This window comes from Felis catus, chromosome A1, assembly GCF_018350175.1.
Source record: "Felis catus isolate Fca126 chromosome A1, F.catus_Fca126_mat1.0, whole genome shotgun sequence".
In the NCBI taxonomy this organism is placed as follows: domain Eukaryota; kingdom Metazoa; phylum Chordata; class Mammalia; order Carnivora; family Felidae; genus Felis; species Felis catus.
The window spans coordinates 124188330-124209954 of NC_058368.1; the positions used below are offsets into that span (position 1 = coordinate 124188330).

General features: G+C 34.9%; 1 protein-coding gene across 7 annotated transcripts in view; it reads right to left on the reverse strand.

The window, feature by feature from the left end:
* The window catches only part of IL6ST (interleukin 6 cytokine family signal transducer), a 55310-nt gene that overhangs the window by 25736 nt on the left and 7949 nt on the right, over positions 1-21625 (reverse strand). For 2 of the 7 annotated variants that reach the window (XM_011282895.3, XM_019834355.3), the window contains exons 2-6: positions 14906-14990; positions 10538-10632; positions 9172-9251; positions 4362-4667; positions 3377-3497 (exon numbers count right to left, since the gene is read on the reverse strand). In XM_011282895.3, the coding sequence (XP_011281197.1) occupies positions 3377-3497; positions 4362-4667; positions 9172-9235 (491 nt within the window). In that variant the 5' untranslated portion in view covers positions 9236-9251; positions 10538-10632; positions 14906-14990. Of the gene's footprint in view, positions 1-3376; positions 3498-4361; positions 4668-9171; positions 9252-9466; positions 9486-10537; positions 10633-11789; positions 11942-14905; positions 14991-21625 lie in introns of those variants that run through there. The other 5 variants (XM_019834342.3, XM_019834335.3, XM_011282898.3 and 2 more) reach the window with 5 other exon arrangements.

A 21625-nucleotide genomic window follows, 5' to 3' on the forward strand; every position in this document is an offset into this window, starting at 1 on the left:
CTTAATGACTTCAGGCTTCTCAAACACATAAGCAACACTCAAAACCTATTAGTGCTTCCTTGGGTCATATCAAAAAGTGAAACTAAAGTATATTTAAGTCATTCAAATGCAAACTACAGGATTCCTCTCAAATTACAGGTATCAAGGTAGAAAAGACAAGACAGAGCTAATATCATAGATTGTCAAAATCAACTAATTATGCTAACTAATAATTGAGTAGGAAGCCAAGAATACCTGACAGAGAAGACCCTCTTCACAATAAATAGTGCTGGAATAACTGGATATTCACATACAAAAGAATGAAATTATACCCTTATCCTATACCATTCACAAAAATTAACTCAAAAAATTGAAGACTTAAATGTATGACCTCAAACCATGAAACTCTAAAAAGAAAACACAAGAATGAAGCTGCTTGACATGGATCTTGGAAAAGATTTTTTTGGATACGACACTCAAAGCCCAAGGAAAAATAAAAAATAGGTAGGCGGAACTACATAAACTAAAAATCTTCTGCACAGAAACCATCAACAGAGTGAAAAGACAACCTAAAGAACAGGAAAAAAATATGTGGAAACCACAGATCTGATAAGGGGTTAATATTCTTAATATATAAAGAACTCATCCAACTCAACAGCAAAAAACCAAATAACCCAAATAAAAAATTGACAAAAGACCTGACTAGATTTTTCTCAAAAGATGATAAATGGAAGGGCGGCAGGTACATGAAAAGATGCTCAACATCACTTGTTATGAGAAGAATTTTAATTAAAACCATACTAAGATATCACCACATGCCTATTAGAAGGGCCATCTTCAAAAAGGTAAGAGATAATAAATGCTGGCCTGCATGTAGAGAAAAGGGAACTCATATGCACTGTTGGTGAAACTGAAAATTGCTACAGCCACTATGAAAAACATTATGAAGGATCCTAAAAAAATTAAAAATAAAACTACCACACATGATCCAGCAATTTCACTTCTGGGAATACATCCAAATGAATAAAAACTGCTAACCTGAAAAGATATCTGCACACCCTGTTCACAGCAGCATTATTTGTAACAGCCAAAGTATGGAAACAACGTACGGGTCCATCAATGGATGAATGGATAAAGAAAGTGTGGTTTATATACACAATGGAATATTATTCAGCCATGAAAAACAAGGATCCCACTGACACATCATTTTCTTTCCTTTATTCACAATGCAACTCAAATTTTAAAGTTTTTTTCTGGATGCAATAAAAGGGAAAAATCAGCAATTTTCAAAAACTTTTGTAACCACAAATAACATATAATTTGCATACTATCCAAGACATTTACAATCTAAATTAGATGACAAATAACAAACCCAAGCAAAAAGTATGGACATGGACATAATAAAAGACTGGTGACTAAAAAATTAATCTTTTCCTTGTTTGCGACAACAGGGATAGACCTTGAAGGCATTATGCTAAGTGACATAAGAGAAAGAAAAATACTTATTATTTCACTTATTTGTGGAATCTGAAACAAACAACAAGATAAAACTCACCCAAAAAAGAGATCAAATCTGTGGTTACCAAAGGCGGTGGGAGGAGCGAGGGGAAACTGGAGGAAGGTAGTCAAAAGGTACAAACTTCTAGTTTTAAGATACTAAGTACTAGGGATATAATGTACAACATGACCATAGCCAGCACTACTGTATGATACACAGGGAAGATGTTGAATAAATCTTATAAGTTACCACAAGGAGAAATTTTTCTTCCTCTTTAAAAAAATTATACCAATATGAAAAGTTGAACGTTAGATAAACCTATTGTGGTAATCATTTCACAGTACATGTAAATCAAACCACCACGCTATGCGCCTTAAACTTACACAGTGATGTATATCAATTATTTCACAAAAGGACTGGAAAAGATAAAAATGACTGTCAGAAATAGTAGACATAAATTGTCTAACTGCTTATTACTCCAGTTTAAATCAAGATAAAAGGTGGTGTGTACCTTTAGGAAAAAAAACAAAGAGGAAAAAGAGAAAAAGAGTCAAACACTATGTGGTGGTTCCTGACTGGAGGTATACACCACCCTTACAAATTACTTTTGAAGAAAAAAAAAAGAAAGAAAAAGATACCACACACAAATCTGATTGTCTAGATGTAACAGCAATTTTTAGGATGGCACAAAGGAACATGTTAAACAATGTGTAACTGCAACTTTAACAACTGAATTGCAAAGAAGAAGAAAGAAGAGAAAACCAGGTGGAACCTATGGTAAAGACAAACTTATAAAACGTTATTAATTTGCAATGTATAGAGATTATTTAGATTGTGATTTGAACACATGTAAAAATATATACGTATATCCATGACAGGTGATACAGTCAATGATAATGTCATAGCATATGACAGATGGTAGCTATGCTTATGGTGAGCACCGCACAAGGTATACAGAATTTGAATCACTATATTGTACAGCTCAAACTATTTTAAAACTGTGTCAACTATACTAAAAAAATATTAAAAAGATGTATATACTTATATATCATGAGACATGATACTAACTGAAAATGCAACGATATACTGAAGTATTTTCAATTCTATTGCAGTATAATAATGGTATGTGGTTATGGGTACTTTAAAAAAAAAAGTTTACTCAGTTTTGAGAGACAGAGCATGAACAGGGGAAAGGGGGAAAGGGAGAAAGGGAGAGGGAGACACAGAATTGGAAGCAGGCTCCAGGCTCTGAGCTGTCAGTGCAGAGCCCAACATGGGGCTCAAACTCATGAACAGTGAGATCATAACCTGAGCTGAAGTGGGCTGCTTAAACTGGCTGGGCTACCCAGGTGCCCCGGTAGTTATGGGTCTTAAAAAAGGGTCCTTATCTTTTAGAGATATGTACTGAAATATTTATGGATGAGATGATATGATGTCTGAGATTTTAAGATAATCTGGGGTGGGATATATATAAGATTGGTCATGAGCTGATCATTACTAAAGCTGGATGATAAACACAATGGGGATTTATTATACTATTCTTTCCACTTTTAAATGTTTCAGATGTTCTAAAATAAAAGCTTAAACAAATGTCTAAAAATCTGAGACACCTGGGTGGCTCAGTGGGTTAAGTGTCCGACTCTTGACTTGGGCTCAGGTGAGAAGTTCGAGTCTCACATAGGGACAATATAAAGCCTGCTTGGCTCTCCCTCTTTCTCTGCCCCTTCCCTGCTTGTGTTCTCGCTTGCTGACTCTCAAAACAAACAAACAAACAAACAAGCATTAAAATGAAAAAATGTTTAGAATTTTGCATTTAATATTTCTACTTGAAGAAATAAAAACTCCAGCACAAATGACTAATTTACTAAATTTAACATACAAAAAACAAGAACAACTTGCCATTCAGATTTTAAAGTGAAGTTTGTTTCCAGGTATGTTTCCCTTCCAGGATCCCACTGACACATCATTTTCTTTCCTTCATTTACAATGCAACTCAAGTTTTTAGGTTTTTCTGGAGGCACTAATAGGGAAAAATCAGCAAATTTCAAAAAGCTTTTTGACCACAAATAACATACAATTTATATACTACCCAAGATATTTAAAACTTAAATGAGATGATAAATTAACAAACCTAAGCAAAAAGTATAGAAGACTGATGACTAAAAAACGAATCTTTTCTATTTGCACTCATACTTTTTAGATTAAATAATACATATTTTCTATAATAACTGTCATAACTCATATGTTTCAAATTAATTGTCTACACAAAATCAATTTTCATTTATAACTGGATATCAATATTAACTGATTTCTCCATGAAGTTTATTTTAATAATGCTGCATATGTTATTAAAGGCAATTAAATGGAAACAAAAATAATTATATTTCTCTTCCTATTACTTTCCATAACTCTGCTGGAGGAAAAGCAAATCCCAAAATTATGGTTTTGGGTATCCATAAATTTGATAATCCACTCTTGGGTCACACTAAGTTTATTTACTCTGACATAGGACTTTCTCCAGTATTTCTTCACTTTCGCCAGTTAGTTGCTTTATATGTGCATCTTCTCGGCAATTAAGGGATACTGAAAGTTACTATGACTACATTCATAAACTTCAACAATGTTTTGTGGGTCTCATGTCAAAACATTTTTTTAGAAAACTGATGGATACCTTTCATAAAAGAGAAATCTTATGTTACTCTTCAGGCTTTTTGTATATTATTAATGCAAATATAGTTCCGCTTCAAAACTTATTTTTTTTAATTAATTATGTCCAAAAGTCACTAAGCCAACAGACTGCCACATTTCATAAAATCCAACAGACATTACAAATGTAATTCAACAGTCATAACAAAGTCTGAAATAAGGCAAAAACAAAACTTACAGCCTGAAATTATTCTGATTCCATAAACATTCTGATCAATCTGTCCAAATGTACGAATGTTGCAAGTGAGTTGAATATTTAATAAAGATATATCTGTAAATGTGACACTAGATGCTGTTCTGTTTATGATGGTATATTGTTCTTTAGGAACAGTAACATGGTTTGTTTTCCAGAAAATGTAATTAGCATTTACATGAAAATAATCCATGCATTTTTCCTTTAGCACACAAACTGCAGTGAAATTAGAACCAAGTTGTACAACTGGAGATTCAGGTTTGATATGACCACATGGCTCTAGAAGTTCACCTGAAAAGGAACAACAGAAAATATAAAAATGGACTGAATTATTCTGGTACAAAATGGTATTTTATATCAAAGCAGTCCCTCAATATTGAATAAATTATCTCTAAAGACAGGAAAAAAGGAACACACGGTAAAAAAAAAAAAAAAAAAAAAAAAAAAAAAAAGGCCAGAATTCAATGACTAAATTTGTAAAGAAATACACAAATTATAAGGCTAAAGAAAAGAAAAATGTATATAAGCTTCAGCCCTTTTGATAGTTATTCCAACTTTACTTTAGGAAACACAGACTGCCTGCAGCATGATTCAGACTTATTCCACCACCAATCCTGTTCCTTGATTCAGACCCAAGGTCTAAATTAAACCCTCCAGAAAAAAGGCAGTGGTAGGTTCTGCTCTCCAGTCCTGAATGGTGTTGGGCGGGTAGATGGGGGCAGGGAAGATAGTATGCATGTTCATTTAACAAAATTCAGACAACAAAGTAAACAGCAAGGGAACAAAAAAACCATGGAGACTAGAACAAGATGACCAAATATATGTTTTAGCAGTAAGTATATGGGATAAAATCCCATATTAAAAAACAAAAAAATCAGACTGCATGAAAAAATAACTATACCACAACTATATGCTTTAACTATACTCAATTCCATGCGGATGACAACTAAATCCCTATCTCCAGCTCTAACTTCCTACTGTTTTCAATAGCTTGAAATACATACCCATGTGAGATTTTCTGTAAGTACTCTAAGGTGAACATATCTAAAGATATATGTACCACAGTTCCCTTTAAACTTATTATTTCTCTATCTCTGCTCAGAGCACCATGTGCATCCAGTGATCTAGGCCAGATACCCTGCAGTCACCTTCAATGTCTCTAATTAGACATTCCTCCAACTTCCAACTTAACAACACTGCATTGAGTCTTGTTGGTTCCAGATTCTTAATATGTTTATCAACCACTTTCTTACCAGCCCTATTTTGTCTGCTGAAGCTCAGGCCATTACACCACGGCCTGACCTCCTTCCAGTTTATCCTGCATACTACTACCCGAGTTACTATTCAAAATGATCATGCCATTTCCCTATTTTAAATTATTTAATGGTTTCCTGCTACCATCAACATAAAATTCCCAACTACTTGGCATGATTCTAGCCTCACTGCCCAGAAATGTAAGGCAGCTTTCCCTAGAAAATCCCATTTGCCAATGGGTTCTTGGGTGGTTACCTATCCTAACTGAGCTTCAGTTTTTTTCACTTGGAAAATGAAGTTACTAAACAAGTGTTTCTGAGATTAAAAATTACTTATGTAAAACATCTATCTCAATGCCTGATATTCAACAGTCCACCAATAAATGGCAGCCTATCATCATTATTATTAATCTCCAGAGACAATCAAGTCACACTGATAGGGTCTGGAAGGTTCTCTCAAAGTCATCAGGAAGAATTAAAAACAGTTTTTTTGCAGTCAAAACTGTACTCCAAAATGGAATCCTGGACTCTCATAAAGCCTATAATGCCCAGAGTAGGAATGTGTATTTCTTTGTTTCAAAACTCATAATGTGGGATGTTTACATGACCTTGCTATTATTTATTTATGTTTACAGTAAGTCCCAGTGCATTACTCTAAACTTCCAATTGTATGGAACTTCATCTTGTGGGGTACTAACAAGTTACTCTGATAGTGGGCCAGTCCTTACAAATCCCTAGACCTCACTTTATTCCTTGGTAAAAATCACTCCTATTTTACTTTCTCTAAAGTAATTATAAGGAACAGTAAGTACACAATACACTTTACAGAACTACATGAGACACAACTACAGGCTCAGTATTAATACTTTTTAAACACGCAAAATAAGAGAAATACCAGAAATGAACAAATGTTCCAAAGTGAAATACAGGTTCATTAAAATCATCCTATGCTAAATTAATACCATTTTTACAGGGCTACCAGGTTAATTGAGATTAAATTGTTTAGAAAGAAAGCATTTTAATTTTTAAGCATCTGAGAAAGTTAGTTGGGGTAATTAATTACATAGACAAGATGAAGAAATGTGGATTAGAATATACTATAACATGTAATATAGCATGAACATTACAAAACTGTTATTTGGTTGTTCCTGAGTTACAAAAACAGAAATTCCATTGGTTCAAACTAAACTGAATCTTAATTGGTTGATTACTCAAATATAAAAAAATACTACAAGAAAAGTCAGCATGAGAAAGGTCTTGAGTTGAGTAGGCTCAAGTGCTTGCTCTTAGCCCTTGTGCCAGATTGTATTTTCCAAACATGGTCACACCTATATATTTATCCCATCCCACGTGCTCTTCTTACAATGTGACTGATACTCCTTCCACAAAGAAATGGGGTCAACTCCTGCCCTCAGATCTGTGTGGGTACTAATGGCCCTCCGATCTGCCTCAGCTAATGGAGTGTACTATGTGACTTCCAAGGCTAGATCATTAAATGAATACAACTTTTGACTAGCTCTCTTTTTCTCTTTTAGAACATTTGTCCTTGGAACCCAGCCACATGTTGCGGGTGAGCCAAGGTCACATGGGGAGACTACATGCACTGTTCTGGCCAACAAGCCCAGCAAAGTCCTCAAACTACAGCCAGCATCAACACCAGACATATAAATGAATGTGCCTTCACATGATTCTAGTTCCCAATCTTAGAATACTCCAACTGAGGTCCCAGATATCATACAGCAAAGATGAACAGTCCAGCTATTTTATTCATGACACACAAACCGTGAGAAATAATAATGATTGCCATTTTAAGCCTAAAGTTTTAGAGTAATTTGTGAAACAGCAATAACGTGGTCCTGTTATTCTGAACATATTTATTGATAACTTGGCAGAAAACAGAGAGACATCCACACTTATCAAATTAGCAAAGGACAAGACTATGAAGGATTGACAACACTTTGGATCATAATGTTAGGATTAAAATTATATTGAAAAAATAGACCAGTAGGCTAAAACCAAGATAATGAACTATGCCAGAGAGGAAAATACCTCCCATTCAGGCTGATATGAAATAAATACAGGGTAAGGGAGAAATGGCATAAAAGTAATTAATGTGAAAATAACTTAAGAATTTTCACTGGCTAGTAGCTTAACATGAAACTACAGTCCATCTTAGCTGGAAAAAAACTATGTTGATTGAATAAAAATGATGTTTAGATCAAAGTAAATTATAAAATTACTATACTCAGACCAAGTCCAGTTTTGGTACATTAAATTCACTTTTTTAAGTGTATTTTATTCGAACCTCAATAATAATTATATAATTACTATCCTTTTTATAATGTTTACTATGGGCCAGGCACCGTCCAGATGCCTTCTGTATAATAATTCATTTAATCTCCATAATAACCCTAGGAGTTAGGAACCATTATTATTACCATCTCATAGATCAGGAAACTGAGGCACAGATTAAGCAACTGGCCAAAGTCCTACAGCTGGTAAGTGTGAGAGGTGGGATGGTCTAGTATTTTGAAGGTGCTATGGGCAACCAAAGGAAGAATGAGAAGTGTAATCAGCATGTACAGGGTTAGAAGCCAAGGCTGTAAAAAATAATTAGGATAACTGCGTAAGTTCAATTTGGGGAAGAGAGGCCTCAAGAGACACATAAACACAGTTCTTCAATATGTGAAGAGTTGAACAGTGGGAAGAGAAAGTGGGAGTAGTCTAGAACTAGGGTTAATGGGAAAACATTTCAAGGAGAAAAATTTGGGCTTCAGAATAAGGAAAGATTTCTCAAATAGCAACAATTTTCAAAATAAGCTTTATGTCACTTAAAGTGTTCAAAAAGAGCTGCATTCCTAGATTTAGAAAGGGGATGATTTATAGCAGTGCTTCTCAAACTATCTGTGGTGAAAAGATCAGTATGGCTTTTTCTCCCCCCCAGTCTTTCACAATCTTTGCTCTGTACCATTTTTGATGAGACAAGTCCAGGGATCACATGCTTGGGTACCATGGCTATGTCAAATTGTTAAGAACTTCTAACATTAATTTCCGTACTTAAGTGGACCAGTAACAACAACCAGTTCTCAGATGGGCATCACGTTGTGGTCTAGTTTGAGCAGTACTGCTCCAAGTGACCTCTTTATTCTGGTATCACAATAACACTCCTGCTCAGTGATACCTTTGGCCACTAAATGTAACAGACTTTCCCCTATGTATTAATTGAAAAAAAAAAAAAACAAAACCAAAACCCAACAAAACCAACAATATATTTTTTCCCCTCCCCACCTTAAAGTTATTGCCAGTATACAGAAACAGCATTTAGGATTACTGGGTGACTGTTTCAACTCAAATTATAATTTACCAGGAGTATTTTTACATTTCAAAATCATTTTTAACAGCATTATTCTCTCAATAATGATCCTAGAAAAAAAATAAAAATAATTATATAATTATGAAACATAAGATTAATTATAAACTTATATAAAAATATATAAACCTAATTTGTGATGCTGGGAGGAAGGGTATTTCATGAATCTTACCTACAGATTCAGTGGTGAAGAAAATAAACAACGCTTGCACTATCCAAGTTTTCAATGTCAACATCTTGCATTAGATATTTCTGTAAAAGACATACAATGGTATTATCTTTAATATTTTTTCTCTTACAACACATAATAACACAATTTCTGAAGCTCTTGCTTCCACTGTATAATCATCTTCTAAACGGTGATAAAATTTTATGAGGATGCAGAAAACAAATTTAAGTCTTCAAAACATTTTTCTTTATTCCCACTGGAGTTATGGCTAATAAAATAGTGATGGAAAACAACTTACACTTTAAGATCAATTAAAAAAGCAATCCTGTTTCTTTTGATGTGTAGACTTGTACTATTAGTAAACACTATGTGAGACAATACTTCAGAGAGACAAATTTCTTCATGGCAAAACCCACCAAAACCAACCTCGAAAGATATTTGCCAAAATGGAAAAAAAAAAAAAGTTTGTAATTCATACCATGACCAAAAATATCCCCTGATATATGAAGAATGCCTACAAATCACTAAAAAATTCCAACACCTAGAAGAAAAACAAGCAAGATGAGCTGAACAGACAATTTATAGAAAAGGAAATACAAGTAATTTAAACATATGAAATGATACTCTCAACTTCACTCATAATGAGAGATGCAAATTAAAACTACCCCAGACAGGAATACAAGATAAAAGAGACACGCTGGAAAACAATTTGGCAGTTCTTTACCAAGTTAAAAGCACATAATAACACTGGGCATTTCCACTCCTAAGAATGTATCCAAGAGAACTAAAAACACATGTCAACATGAAGACTTTTACTCAAATGTTCATAGCAGCTTTAGTCATAATAGTCCCCAACTAAAAAAAATGTCTATCAACTGGTGAATGGATACACAAATACCCAAACAATTGTATATCCATACAATAGCATACCACTCAGCAATACAAGGGAATGAACTAGTGATACATGCAATAGCATGAATGAATCTCAAAACATGTGGAACGAAGGAAGCCAGACACAACAGGCTATGTACTGTATAATTCCATTTACAGGATATTCAACAAATGGCAAAATTAAGGTGACAGAAGGCAGATAAAGGGCTAACTGGGGCTGAAGTGGGGAAGGGGAATAAATGTAAAGAGGCACAAAGGAACTTTCTGGGGTGATGGGAATGTTCTATGACCTGAGTGTGGTGGTGACAAGACTACACATTTAATATTCAAATAGTCAATAGTCAAAATTCACTGAATTGTGTGAAAGCTCTAAGATTTTACCCTACTTGCAAGCTAACAAGTTAGCCTGCCAGTTCTATGGATACTGGCAGAAGACCTGAAACTCCTGTTGTCAGAGACAAAGGACCTGATTACTCACACCAGGAGCAGCATTTTCAGATTATCAGCATTTTCTTGCGCCAGTTGCCTGAGCCCCAATTCCGACACAGCATTGTGAAGAGAGTCAGGTAACACCTGTACACACAGTGGGTTATGTTACAGGAGAGAAGACTGAGCTTAAAAACCCAGATCTTTTCAAACGTCAGTAAGCATGCTTGCCTTTTACTCTGGAGGAAAACATTACCCCTATTTTTCAAGGTTGTAAGCAAATCTTCAAGAGACCTATGAGGAATTGTATCCTAACAAACTGTACAGTAAAAATTGATAAATTTTATTCTTTATAAATTAAAACTCAATTTAAAAAACCCAGCAAAATCTACTTGGACAAGGTGTATACCCAAAAGACATCAGTGCCTCACTCCTCTAAAAGACACGTACAGGAATGTTCATACAAGTTTTAATCATAAATAGTGAAAAGTAGAAGCCCAAAACCAGAGAAATGGTGGAACAGAAAAATTCAAGTAACTAAATCACAGTAATGAAAAAGAATTACAGGTACTCAAAACAAAATGACTGAATCTCACATACAATAGAGAAGAAAGCAATCAGACACAAAAAGTATACATGATTCCCTTTATACAAAGCTCAAAATCAGGCAAATGTAATATGTGGTGATAGAGATCAGAATAGGAGTTATCTTTTTTGGGGGGGTGGACAAGAGGACAGTAGAGAGCAATCTGGGATGCTGGACATGTTCTATATTTTGGACTATGGTTATGGTCTGTGGACTTCATTGCATGTAAGTTGCACAGTAAAAATAGTAAAAAAATAAAACAAGAACTACCCAATATCATTTCTAGTTTTGGTCAAAAAATAAAAACTAAAAAATTATCAACAGTGTTATGACTGTTGAGACGTTGAGACTATGAGACTACGACATAAAGGCCGTCTCAAACACCGCACATTACAGTATAAAATGGCATAACCTTCCCAATAAACTGTACACTTAAATCTGTGAATTTTATTATTTGTAAAGTAGAACTCAGTTATAAACCAAGAAAAGAACCTATGCACAAAAGGCATATGCTCAGTTTTGCATTATCCATCAAAATTATAACACCTATGTTTGAATCTAATGATTATATTTCTAGTATTTTATACTACAGATATGAGCAAAATGACACATATGGAAGATTATCAACTACAGCATAGTAAAAGGCTGAAGCAACCTAAATGTTCGTGAATTGGGGAGCAGTTAAATTATAGCACATCCAAATAGAGCATACATGTACCTACAAAAATGAGAAAGCTCTAGATCCACAGGTATGTAATGATATCTAAAATACTGTTAATGTAGGGGTGCCTGGGTGGCTCAGTCAGTTGAGCACCCGACTTCCGCTCAGGTCATGATCTCGCAGTCTGTGGGTTCGAGCCCCGCGTCGGGCTCTGTGCTGACAGCTCAGACCCTGGAGCCTGCTTGGGATTCTGTGTCTCCTTCTCTCTCTGCCCCTCCCCTGCTCATGCTCTGTCTGTCAAAAATAAACATTAAAAAATTTTTTTAAATACTGTTAATGTAGAGAACAGTATATTTTTGTTATTTGTGGGAAGAAACCACAAAAAGGTAAAACACACAATCATTTCCTTATATATGCACAAAACACCGCTAGAAGGATAAAAATTCAAATACTGGCTGCCACGAGGTAAGACACCTAAGTAGGAGGGAGACTCTCTACCATATACTAGTTGCACCTTCTATGTGACTTTAGTACTTAATCAAAAAAACTAAATTAAAAAAATTTTTTATGTTTATTTATTTTTGAGAGAGAGGGAGAGATAGAACGTGAGCAGGGGAGGGGCAGAGAGAGAGGGAGACACAGACTCCCAAGCAGGCTTCCGGCTCTGAGCTGTCAGCACAGAGCCTGACACGGGGCTCGAACTCACAAACGGCGAGATCGTGACCTGAGCCAAAGTTGGACTCTCAGCTGACTGAGCCACCAGGCGCCCCCAAAAAACTAAATTTAAATTAAAAAATTCTTGATGCATAAACTCTCCCAAATAACACTATCAACTTCTTGGTTAGGGCTTCACAGTACTATATTTGGAACAAAGTATTCTTTTATTAAATAGTAATACTAACTTGATTTTATGCACTCCCTTACCATGTAACAGTCACTCCATAAACAATATGTTCATGAACTATTTAGATTCTCCCAAGGTAAAGGTATAAAAAAAGTTAAGGCGCAGGAACCATTTTCCTCCACCTATTGTATCTCTTATTTGCCAACTTTAAATAGTCCCATATGAGAAAACTCCACATCACTCAAGTGTTCATCAAAACAAAATAAAATATCAAGGCATGTTAGGAGAGGGATATGTGGTCATGCCATCCTGACCACCCCACCAAGTACCTAGTTCACACTGTGCAGAGGATTCTCTATGGTTCCTGGAAACTGGCAATCTTTCTACTTTTGCACTATATTCTTACAACAAAACTCAAAAAGAAGAGGTCCCATGAAGGTATTTATAGTTACCACAAAGCAACTAGATTTATCTAAGCGGGGCCACAAACACATTAAGTAAAGGAAAACAGGCAAAGTTAGGTTTCACATTTTTTAGTTAGAAAAAAATGTTTCCTAATTTTTAAAGGATTGTCATTGAGATGTGATGAAGATACATACATTACAGAACTTAATTTCATAATTCAAACCTAAGAGATGGAAACACAGTAGCACTAGCTAAAATATTAAATGCAATACCGCCAACTTAATTTGGGGGCTTATCTTGTTTTAAAATGGACAGAATTGACAGTATCCTGCTTATTGTTCCTGTCCTTTCAGTTTGTTGACAAGACATATTCAATTTACAGTTCTATTATTAGCATTATCCTCCTTCATCTCTTGCAGAATTTTCCACACATATATTATAACCACATTGCAAACAATGATTTTCCTTGATATTTGCATGTTATTTTGGAAGATTTTATGGAGCTAAAACATAACTACTAACCACAGATACAGGGAATGTTTATTCCAAGCAATGAGTGGTTCTTCTGCAGTGGCAATTCCTCGACTGTGGTGGTTCAACATAGTAATGTGTTGAAAGGTGCTATAAGATGCATCACAAGTAATTCACAACTATTAAAGTAATAAAGTTAATAAATGATGTAAAAAATAAAATAAATTCAACACTGTCTCTACAGTTGATTGTTCTTATTCACTTTGATTCCCATGGATTTTCTCAAGTGGGAGAATGCATGGGAATTATAATGGATAAAAATTTAATAGCTTTGGTCTTTATAATTACTTTTTATAATTATTTTTGTTATTTGTGGATTGTGATTTTTGAGTCTCTTGTTCATTTCACTTTGAACCAAGGACAGAATAAAGAAGCATGAATAATATGTATAGATATAGATTTCATGGGAGGAAGAATGTCAATATAAACTTAGTTACTACAGTAACATTACTACTATAATTGCAGAATAGATGAACTACAGTTGCCAAATAGAAGGCAAAGTAATGTTTGTTGAGTAAGCTGGGCAGGGATGAAGATGGGAAAAATTTCAGTATGGTATCATGTATACATAGTACAGTGTTACTCTGAAAAATCTGCAAAAAATCCATCAAACTTATATTATGTTAGCTAATTATTATTTTATTTATTTTTTAAAGTTTATTTTTGAGAGAAAGAGAAAGAGAGCATGTGCAAGCAAACGGGGGACGGGAAGCAGACTCCAGGCTCTGAGCTGTCAGCACAGAGCCCAATGAGGGGCTCAAACTCACAAACCATGAGATCATGACCTGAGCAGAAGTCGGAAGCTTAACTGACTGAAACACCTAGGCACCCCTAACTAATTATTATTTTAAAAATTATCCGGCTCTGCTCTATTCCATTAGTACTAATTACTAATTCCTTTTTTTAAATTTTTTATTTATTTTATTTTTATGAAATTGTCAAATTGGTTTCCATAACTAATTACTAATTCATAACTAACATTTTTATACTACTGTTTTACATTATAACAAGTGCTTTTATGTAAATTATTTCACTTGACTCTCCTAATATCCTAGAGAAGCAGGTAGGTAGGGCAGGGGTTACTATTTTTTTATTTTTTTATGAGTTTATATTTTTAGAACAGGTTTACATTTAAACCAAAATTGAGAGGAAGGTACAAAGAATTCCCACATACCCTTGGCCCCCACACAGGCATAGCCTCTCTCATTATCAACGTCACTCACCAGAATGGTGCATTCTACCAAAGTTGAACCTACATGACACACTATAAGCAACTTAAGTCTATAGTTTACCTTAGGGTTCACTCATGATATTGAATTCAATGGGTTTCAAATGGCAAGGATTAACTACTGGAACCTCACAAAAGAAAAACAAGACAGGCTAAGTTACTTACCCAAATCACAAAATTAGGAAGTGAAGTAGGGATGTGAAACTAAGTCTTCTGCCTCCAAAAGTCATGTTCTTTTCATTGATTCTCACTATAAAGAGAGGAAAGCCTTATAGAGAAAGCTGGCTTTGATAATATTTATTATATGCTTACTTCTTAAATCCTTGCCTAGTATAAGGCTTTCTGAAAGTATTCCATTGTAGATACCTTCTGACTTTCAGTATAAAACAATCCCATAAACACCTGTATAACAATATTTAAACATCCCTTTTTTTTCACATTTATTCATTTTTGAGAGGCAGAGACAGAGCGTGAGTAGGGGAGGGGCAGAGAGAGGGAGACAGAATCCTAAGCAGGCTTCAGGCTCTGAGCTGTCAGCACAGAGCCTGACAGTGGGCTCGAACTCACAAACTGCAAAACCATGACCTGCCCCAAAGTCAGACACTTAACCAACTGGGCCACTCAGGCTCCCCCATCCTACTGTTTTAATACATACTTGGAAACATTATCAGCCCCTCTGTGCCTAGTCCAAACTTCCCTGATTTTCATGTAATGTCACAGAAACATGAAAGGGACATTTTGTTGAATTTGACAAAAGCAGTTAAAACAAATCTTTAACAGAATCATACCTTTTAACCTTTCACTAACAGTTAAGACTACTAACTCTTCAACTGCCAAACTATTTTATGCACACAAATAAAAACTCAGTTTAAAATTCAAAGCTAGGTTAAATCTGGTGTAAAAGTAATGGCAGTTCTTCTTTGAAATGTAAAAGATAACTTCAAACTTAGGAAAGGAGTTGAATCTTCCATTATTGTTTCACAAATATTAACACTTTGATATAATTTAATAATATATAAGAAACTGAATTTATAACAATGATATATTAAAATATAAAGGAAATAATTATTTTTAAATTTTCAAGTGAACAGCAGTTGAAAATGTCATGTACAAGTCCTCTACAATCCCCAGAGAACTACTGTCAACAATTTGATGGAAACTCTTGCAAAATTTTTATTTGTATATTCTAAAATTATACTGTATAAATACACTTTATTTCACAAAAATGTTCTATAACTTGCTTTTTTCCCTTACTAAAGTCAATACATAAAGATTATTACATTTGCTCAAATTCACCTTCTCATACAGGTTTTCCCTGGCCACCCAGTATTGCTTATCCTCCTTTCCTGTTTTTTTTTTTTTTTTTTCTCAATGGCACTTAATACTTTTTAAAACAGCTTGGCAAATATTTCTTATAAAGAACCAAATAATAATTATTTTAGGTTTTGTGTGTGTTAAGGTCTTTGTTGCAACTAGTTAACTCTGTTATAGATAATATGTAAACAAATGGGCACACTATATGTTAACTAACTTGGATTTAAATTAAAAAAAGGGATGGCTGAATTCTAATAAAACCTTATTTAATAAAATAGGATGCAGGTTAGATTAGGTCTGTGGACCATAGTATGCCAACACTTCAGAAAGTGTGCCAAAATAGTATTTAATTTACTTATTTTGTTTATTGGCTGTTATTGGTTGAATTGTGTTTTCCTCCTGAACGACATGTTGATCTCCTAACCCCCAGTATCTCATAATATGACCCTATTTAGAAATAGGGCTGTGGCAGATATAATTAGTTAAGATATCATAATGGAGTGGCCCTTAATACTGGTTGCTTGTCATTATAAGATAAAACACACAAGCACAATGCCATGTGACAACACAGGCAGGGAATGGCTACCACCAGAAGCTACGAAGAGGGAAGAGGCAAAGATTTTATCGAGAGTTTCAGAAGGACTTCTGGCCTCCAGAACCGTAAGAGAATAAACTTCTCTTACTAGAATAACTTAATAGAATAAACTTTTATTGTTTTTTAAGTCATCCAGCTTGTGCCATTTTGTTACAGCAGCCCTGGGAAACTAATACACTGTGCACCTAAAATAGAAAGCAAGCAAATTAGGCAAGAAATTCTGTGTGTTTTGTTTTCAACTATGCTCCTAGCAACAAGAATCATACCTAGAATGGTAAGTACCTCAATATATTTGTTGGATGGATAAACTGACTTCCTTGTTGTAAGCTGGTACATGATATATTAGTGGAAAAAAACATACTATAATATAACCAGTCTCAAGTCTGGTGGGACAAAGCTTTCATTTCTCTTTGGAAAATAGCTAGTTTAATAGCTAGGTCATATATATGGTAGGTATATATTTATTCATATTCTTCTTTGGTGATGTGTCCAAATATTTTGCTCATTTTTAAATTGCATTTGTTGTTTTTTCATTACTATGTTTACAAAGTTTTTTTTTTTTTTTAATTTTTTTTTTCAACGTTTATTTATTTTTGGGACAGAGAGAGACAGAGCATGAACGGGGGAGGGGCAGAGAGAGAGGGAGACACAGAATCGGAAACAGGCTCCAGGCTCTGAGCCATCAGCCCAGAGCCCGACGTGGGGCTCGAACTCACGGACCGCGAGATCGTGACCTGGCTGAAGTCGGATGCTTAACCAACTGCGCCACCCAGGCGCCCCTGTTTACAAAGTTTTAAAAATATATTCTAGGGGTGCCTTGGTGGCTCAGTCGGTTAAGCATCTGACTTCAGTTCAGGTCACGATCTCACAGTTCACGGGTTCAAGCCCAGCGTCGGGCTGTGTGTTGACGGCTCAGAGCCTGGAGCCTACTTCAGATTCTGTGTCTCAGGCTCTCTGCCCCTCCCCCACTCACACTCTTTCAAAAATAAACACTACAAAAAAAACCCATCTATATATATGTATATATATATATAGATGCCTGGGTGGCTCAGTCAGTTAAGTGTCTGACTTTGACTAGGTCATGATCTCACAGTTCATGGGTTTGAGCACCACGTTGGGCTCTGTGCTGACAGCTCAGAGCCTGGAGTCTGCTTTGGATTCTGTCTCCCTCCCTCTGCCCCTCCTCTGCTCAAGTTCTGTCTCTCAAAAATAAATAAATGTTAAAAAAATTAAAAAATATATACATATTCTACATATAAGGTCTTTATTAGAAAATTCTTTTAAGTATATTCTCCCAATCTGTGGCTTATCTTTCCATTCTATTAATTCTTTTTAAAGAGCAGAAATATTCATTCTAATGAAGTCCAATTTATGAATTAGTGTTTTTGGTATCTAAGCACTAATCTTTTGGTATCTAATTACTGTATCTAAGAAATCTTTGCCTACCTCAAAGTCCCAAAGGTTTTTTCCTATGTTTTCTAGCTAAAAGTTTTATAGTTTTAGGTTTTATATTCAGGTCTATCAACTATTTCAAAATAATTTCTATATATGGTATAAAGTAGGTATTCAAGTTATTTTCTTTACATATGAATAGCCAATTGTTTCCAAACTGTATGTAGAAAAACTATCCTTTCTCAAGTGAATTACCTTTATACTTTCATCAAAAATCAACTGCCAATATATGTGTGAGTCTGTTTCGGTAATCTTTATTCCATGGCTGGATAAACATTTTATGTAAAGGGCCAGAGAGAATAAATGTTTTAGGGTTTGTAGATCACAAGATATCTGCTGGAACTACCCAATCTGTTGTTGTGGCACAAAAGCAGCCATAGGTAATACATAAACAAATGGGTGTGGCTGTATTCTAATAATAATTAAAAAAAGGAGGCAGCCTAGATTTCCCCTGTGAGCGCTAATTATCCAATTCCTGCTCTATTCTGTGGCATGATGTATTTGCTTATCTTTATACAACTATTCCAGTCTTGATGACCGTAGCTTTAAGTCTTGATATCAGTGTTCTGGGTGTACTTAAAAAGCAATGCTTTTGCTGGATGGAGTGTTATGTAAATGTCAATCTCATTGACAGTATTATCCAAATCTTCTATATCTTTAGTAATTTTCTACTTCCTCTATCAATTATTGAAAAGGGGGTATTGATATCCCCCAATAGAACTCTGGCTTTATTTCTTCTTGCAGTTCTTTCAGATTTTGTCCTATATATTTTGAAGCTACATTATTAGGCATATAAATATAAGGTCTTCCTGATGAATTGACTCTTCCATCATTGTGCAATGATGTTCTTTACCAATGGTAATATTCTTTGCTCTGAAATCTACCTTGACATTATAGACAATCTAACCTTCTCTTCATTAGTGTTATAGTATATCTTTCCCCATTCTTTTATACTTAAACTGTTTGTTTCTTCATATTTAAAGAGCCCTGTTTGTCTTTTGTTGCATTTTATTTGTTTTGGTAACCAGGATACAGTTATATCTAATCTGACAACCTCTGCTTTTATTGGGTATCTAGGCCACTTATATTTAATATCATTATTGAAACAGTTGGGCTGAAAGCTATCATCTTTGTATTTGTTTTTTACTTATTTAACCTCTTGTTTCCCTTTTCTTCTTTTACTGTCATGTTCACTTAATTACTTTTTTTTTTATCATTTCCATTTTGTCTTCCTTGTTAGCTTATAAGCTATTAAATCTTTGTTTTGTTATCTTAGTGGTTACTTTAAGGTTTATAGTACACACAGTATAGTATAGACAACTTATTAGTCTACAAGTGATGTTACAGCACCTCATGCACAGTAAAGTATAAAACAGCATACATCCATTTCTCTCCTCTTGATCTTTATACTATTTTTGCCATACAACTTACTTTTGTATATTTTATAAACTTCACGTGTAGTTTACAAATATTATAAACCATGTTGTCACTATTTTTTAAAATAATTATTGTAAGAGAAGACTAAATAATATAAAAATCTTGTATATTTATCCATATCACTACCATTTCCAGAGTTTTTCATCCTTTGTCTGGGTCCACATTTCATCTGATACTTTCATTCTGCCTGAAAGACTAAGTGTGTGTGTGTGTGTGTGTGTGTATATATATATATATATATATATGTATATATATGTGTATATATATATATGTGTATATATATATGTGTGTGTGTGTATATATATATGTATATGGCAGCAGACCCCCACTTGTAGTGGGTCTTGTAGTGTGAGTCTGCTTGTAGTCACACTTGTAGTGTGGGTCTCCTGGTGATTAAGTCTTTATATATCTAAAAAGCATTGCATTATTATTTTTCATAGATATTTTCACTGGGTATAGATTCTCAATTGATAGTTTTTTCTTTCAGTACCTAAAAATGTAGCTATTAACTTCTTGCATGCACTGTTTCTAATGAGAAATCTACTATCATCCTTGTCTTTCTTCTTTTGGATAAGAAGTCTCTTATTTTCCGCTGGATGAATCTAAGTTTTTTGTAACTAGTTTATCACTAACTTTGAGCAACTGGACTATAACATACCTTGGTATAGTTTTCATCGTGTTTCTTACGCTTAGAGTTGAATAAGCTTATTAGATCTGCTGGTTTATAGTTTTCATCAAATCTAGAAAAATTGTGGCCATTACTTCTTTGAAGATATTTATCTCTGACCCTCCTGCTCCCATCCTTAAGGATTCTAACGTTTTTTATTTATTATTGAGAGACAGAGAAAGACGGCATGAGCATGGGAGGGGCAGAGAGAGGAAGGAGACACAGAATCTGAAGCAGGCTCCAGGCTCTGAGCTTTCAGCACAGAGCCTGACACAGGGATGGAACCCACAAAACACGATATCATTACCCGAGCTGACGCTGGATGCCCAACCAACCAAGCCACCCAGGCGCCCCGATCCTTAAGGATTCTAATAACATGTATTATCAGGATGCTTGAAGTAGTCCCACAGCTCAGTGATGTGAGCTGTAAGTCCATTTTTTCTTTCTTTCTAGGTTTTATAATTTCTACCGCTATGTCTTTAAGTTTACTAATTTCTTCCTCTGCAATGTCCAATCTGCGATTAATCCTAACTTATGTATTTTCCATCTTACACAATGTTATTTGTCATCTCTAGAAGTTCAATAGGGTCTTTTTCATATTTTCTATAACCTTACTTAGATTTTTAAACATACAGAACATAGTCATATAATTATTCTAATCTCTTTGGTAATTTTATCTGTGTGAGCCCTGGGTGAGCTTTAATTTTTCTTATTATATAATGTACTTTCATGCTTCTTTGCATGCCTGATAATTTTTGACTGTATGCCACTGAATTTCACCTTATTTGCTATTGGGATTTTTTTGCATTTCTACAGTGTTTAGAAAAAAAAAAAATTTTAACGTTTATTTATTTTTGACAGAGAGAGAGACAGAGCATGAGCGGGAAAGGGGCAGAGAGAGAGGGAGACAGAGAATCCAAAGCAGGCTCCAGGCTCTGAGCTGTCAGCACAGAGCCCAACACAGGGCTCAAACTCACAGACCGCGAGATCATGACCTGAGCTGAAGTCGGATGATCAATTGACTGAGCCACCTGGTGCCCCTAGAAAAAATTTTTTTAATGTTTATTTATTTTTTGAGAGATACAGAGAATGAGCACAAGCCAGAGGTGGGGCGGACAAAGAAAGGGAGACACAGAATCCAAAGCAGGCCCCAGGCTCTGAGCTGTCAGCACAGAACTCGAGGTGGGGCTCGAACCAATGAACTGTGAGATCATGACCTGAGCAGAAGTCAGATGCTTAACCGACTGAGCCACCCAGGTACCCCCTGTACTTCTATACTCTTGAGCTTTGTTCCATGACACAGTTAAGTTACTTGGAAACAGTTTGGTCCTTTCACATCTTGCTTTTAAGATGCACAGGTATCTACATATTTACCCAAACAATAAAAAAAAAAGATTAATACAAAGGAATACATGCACCC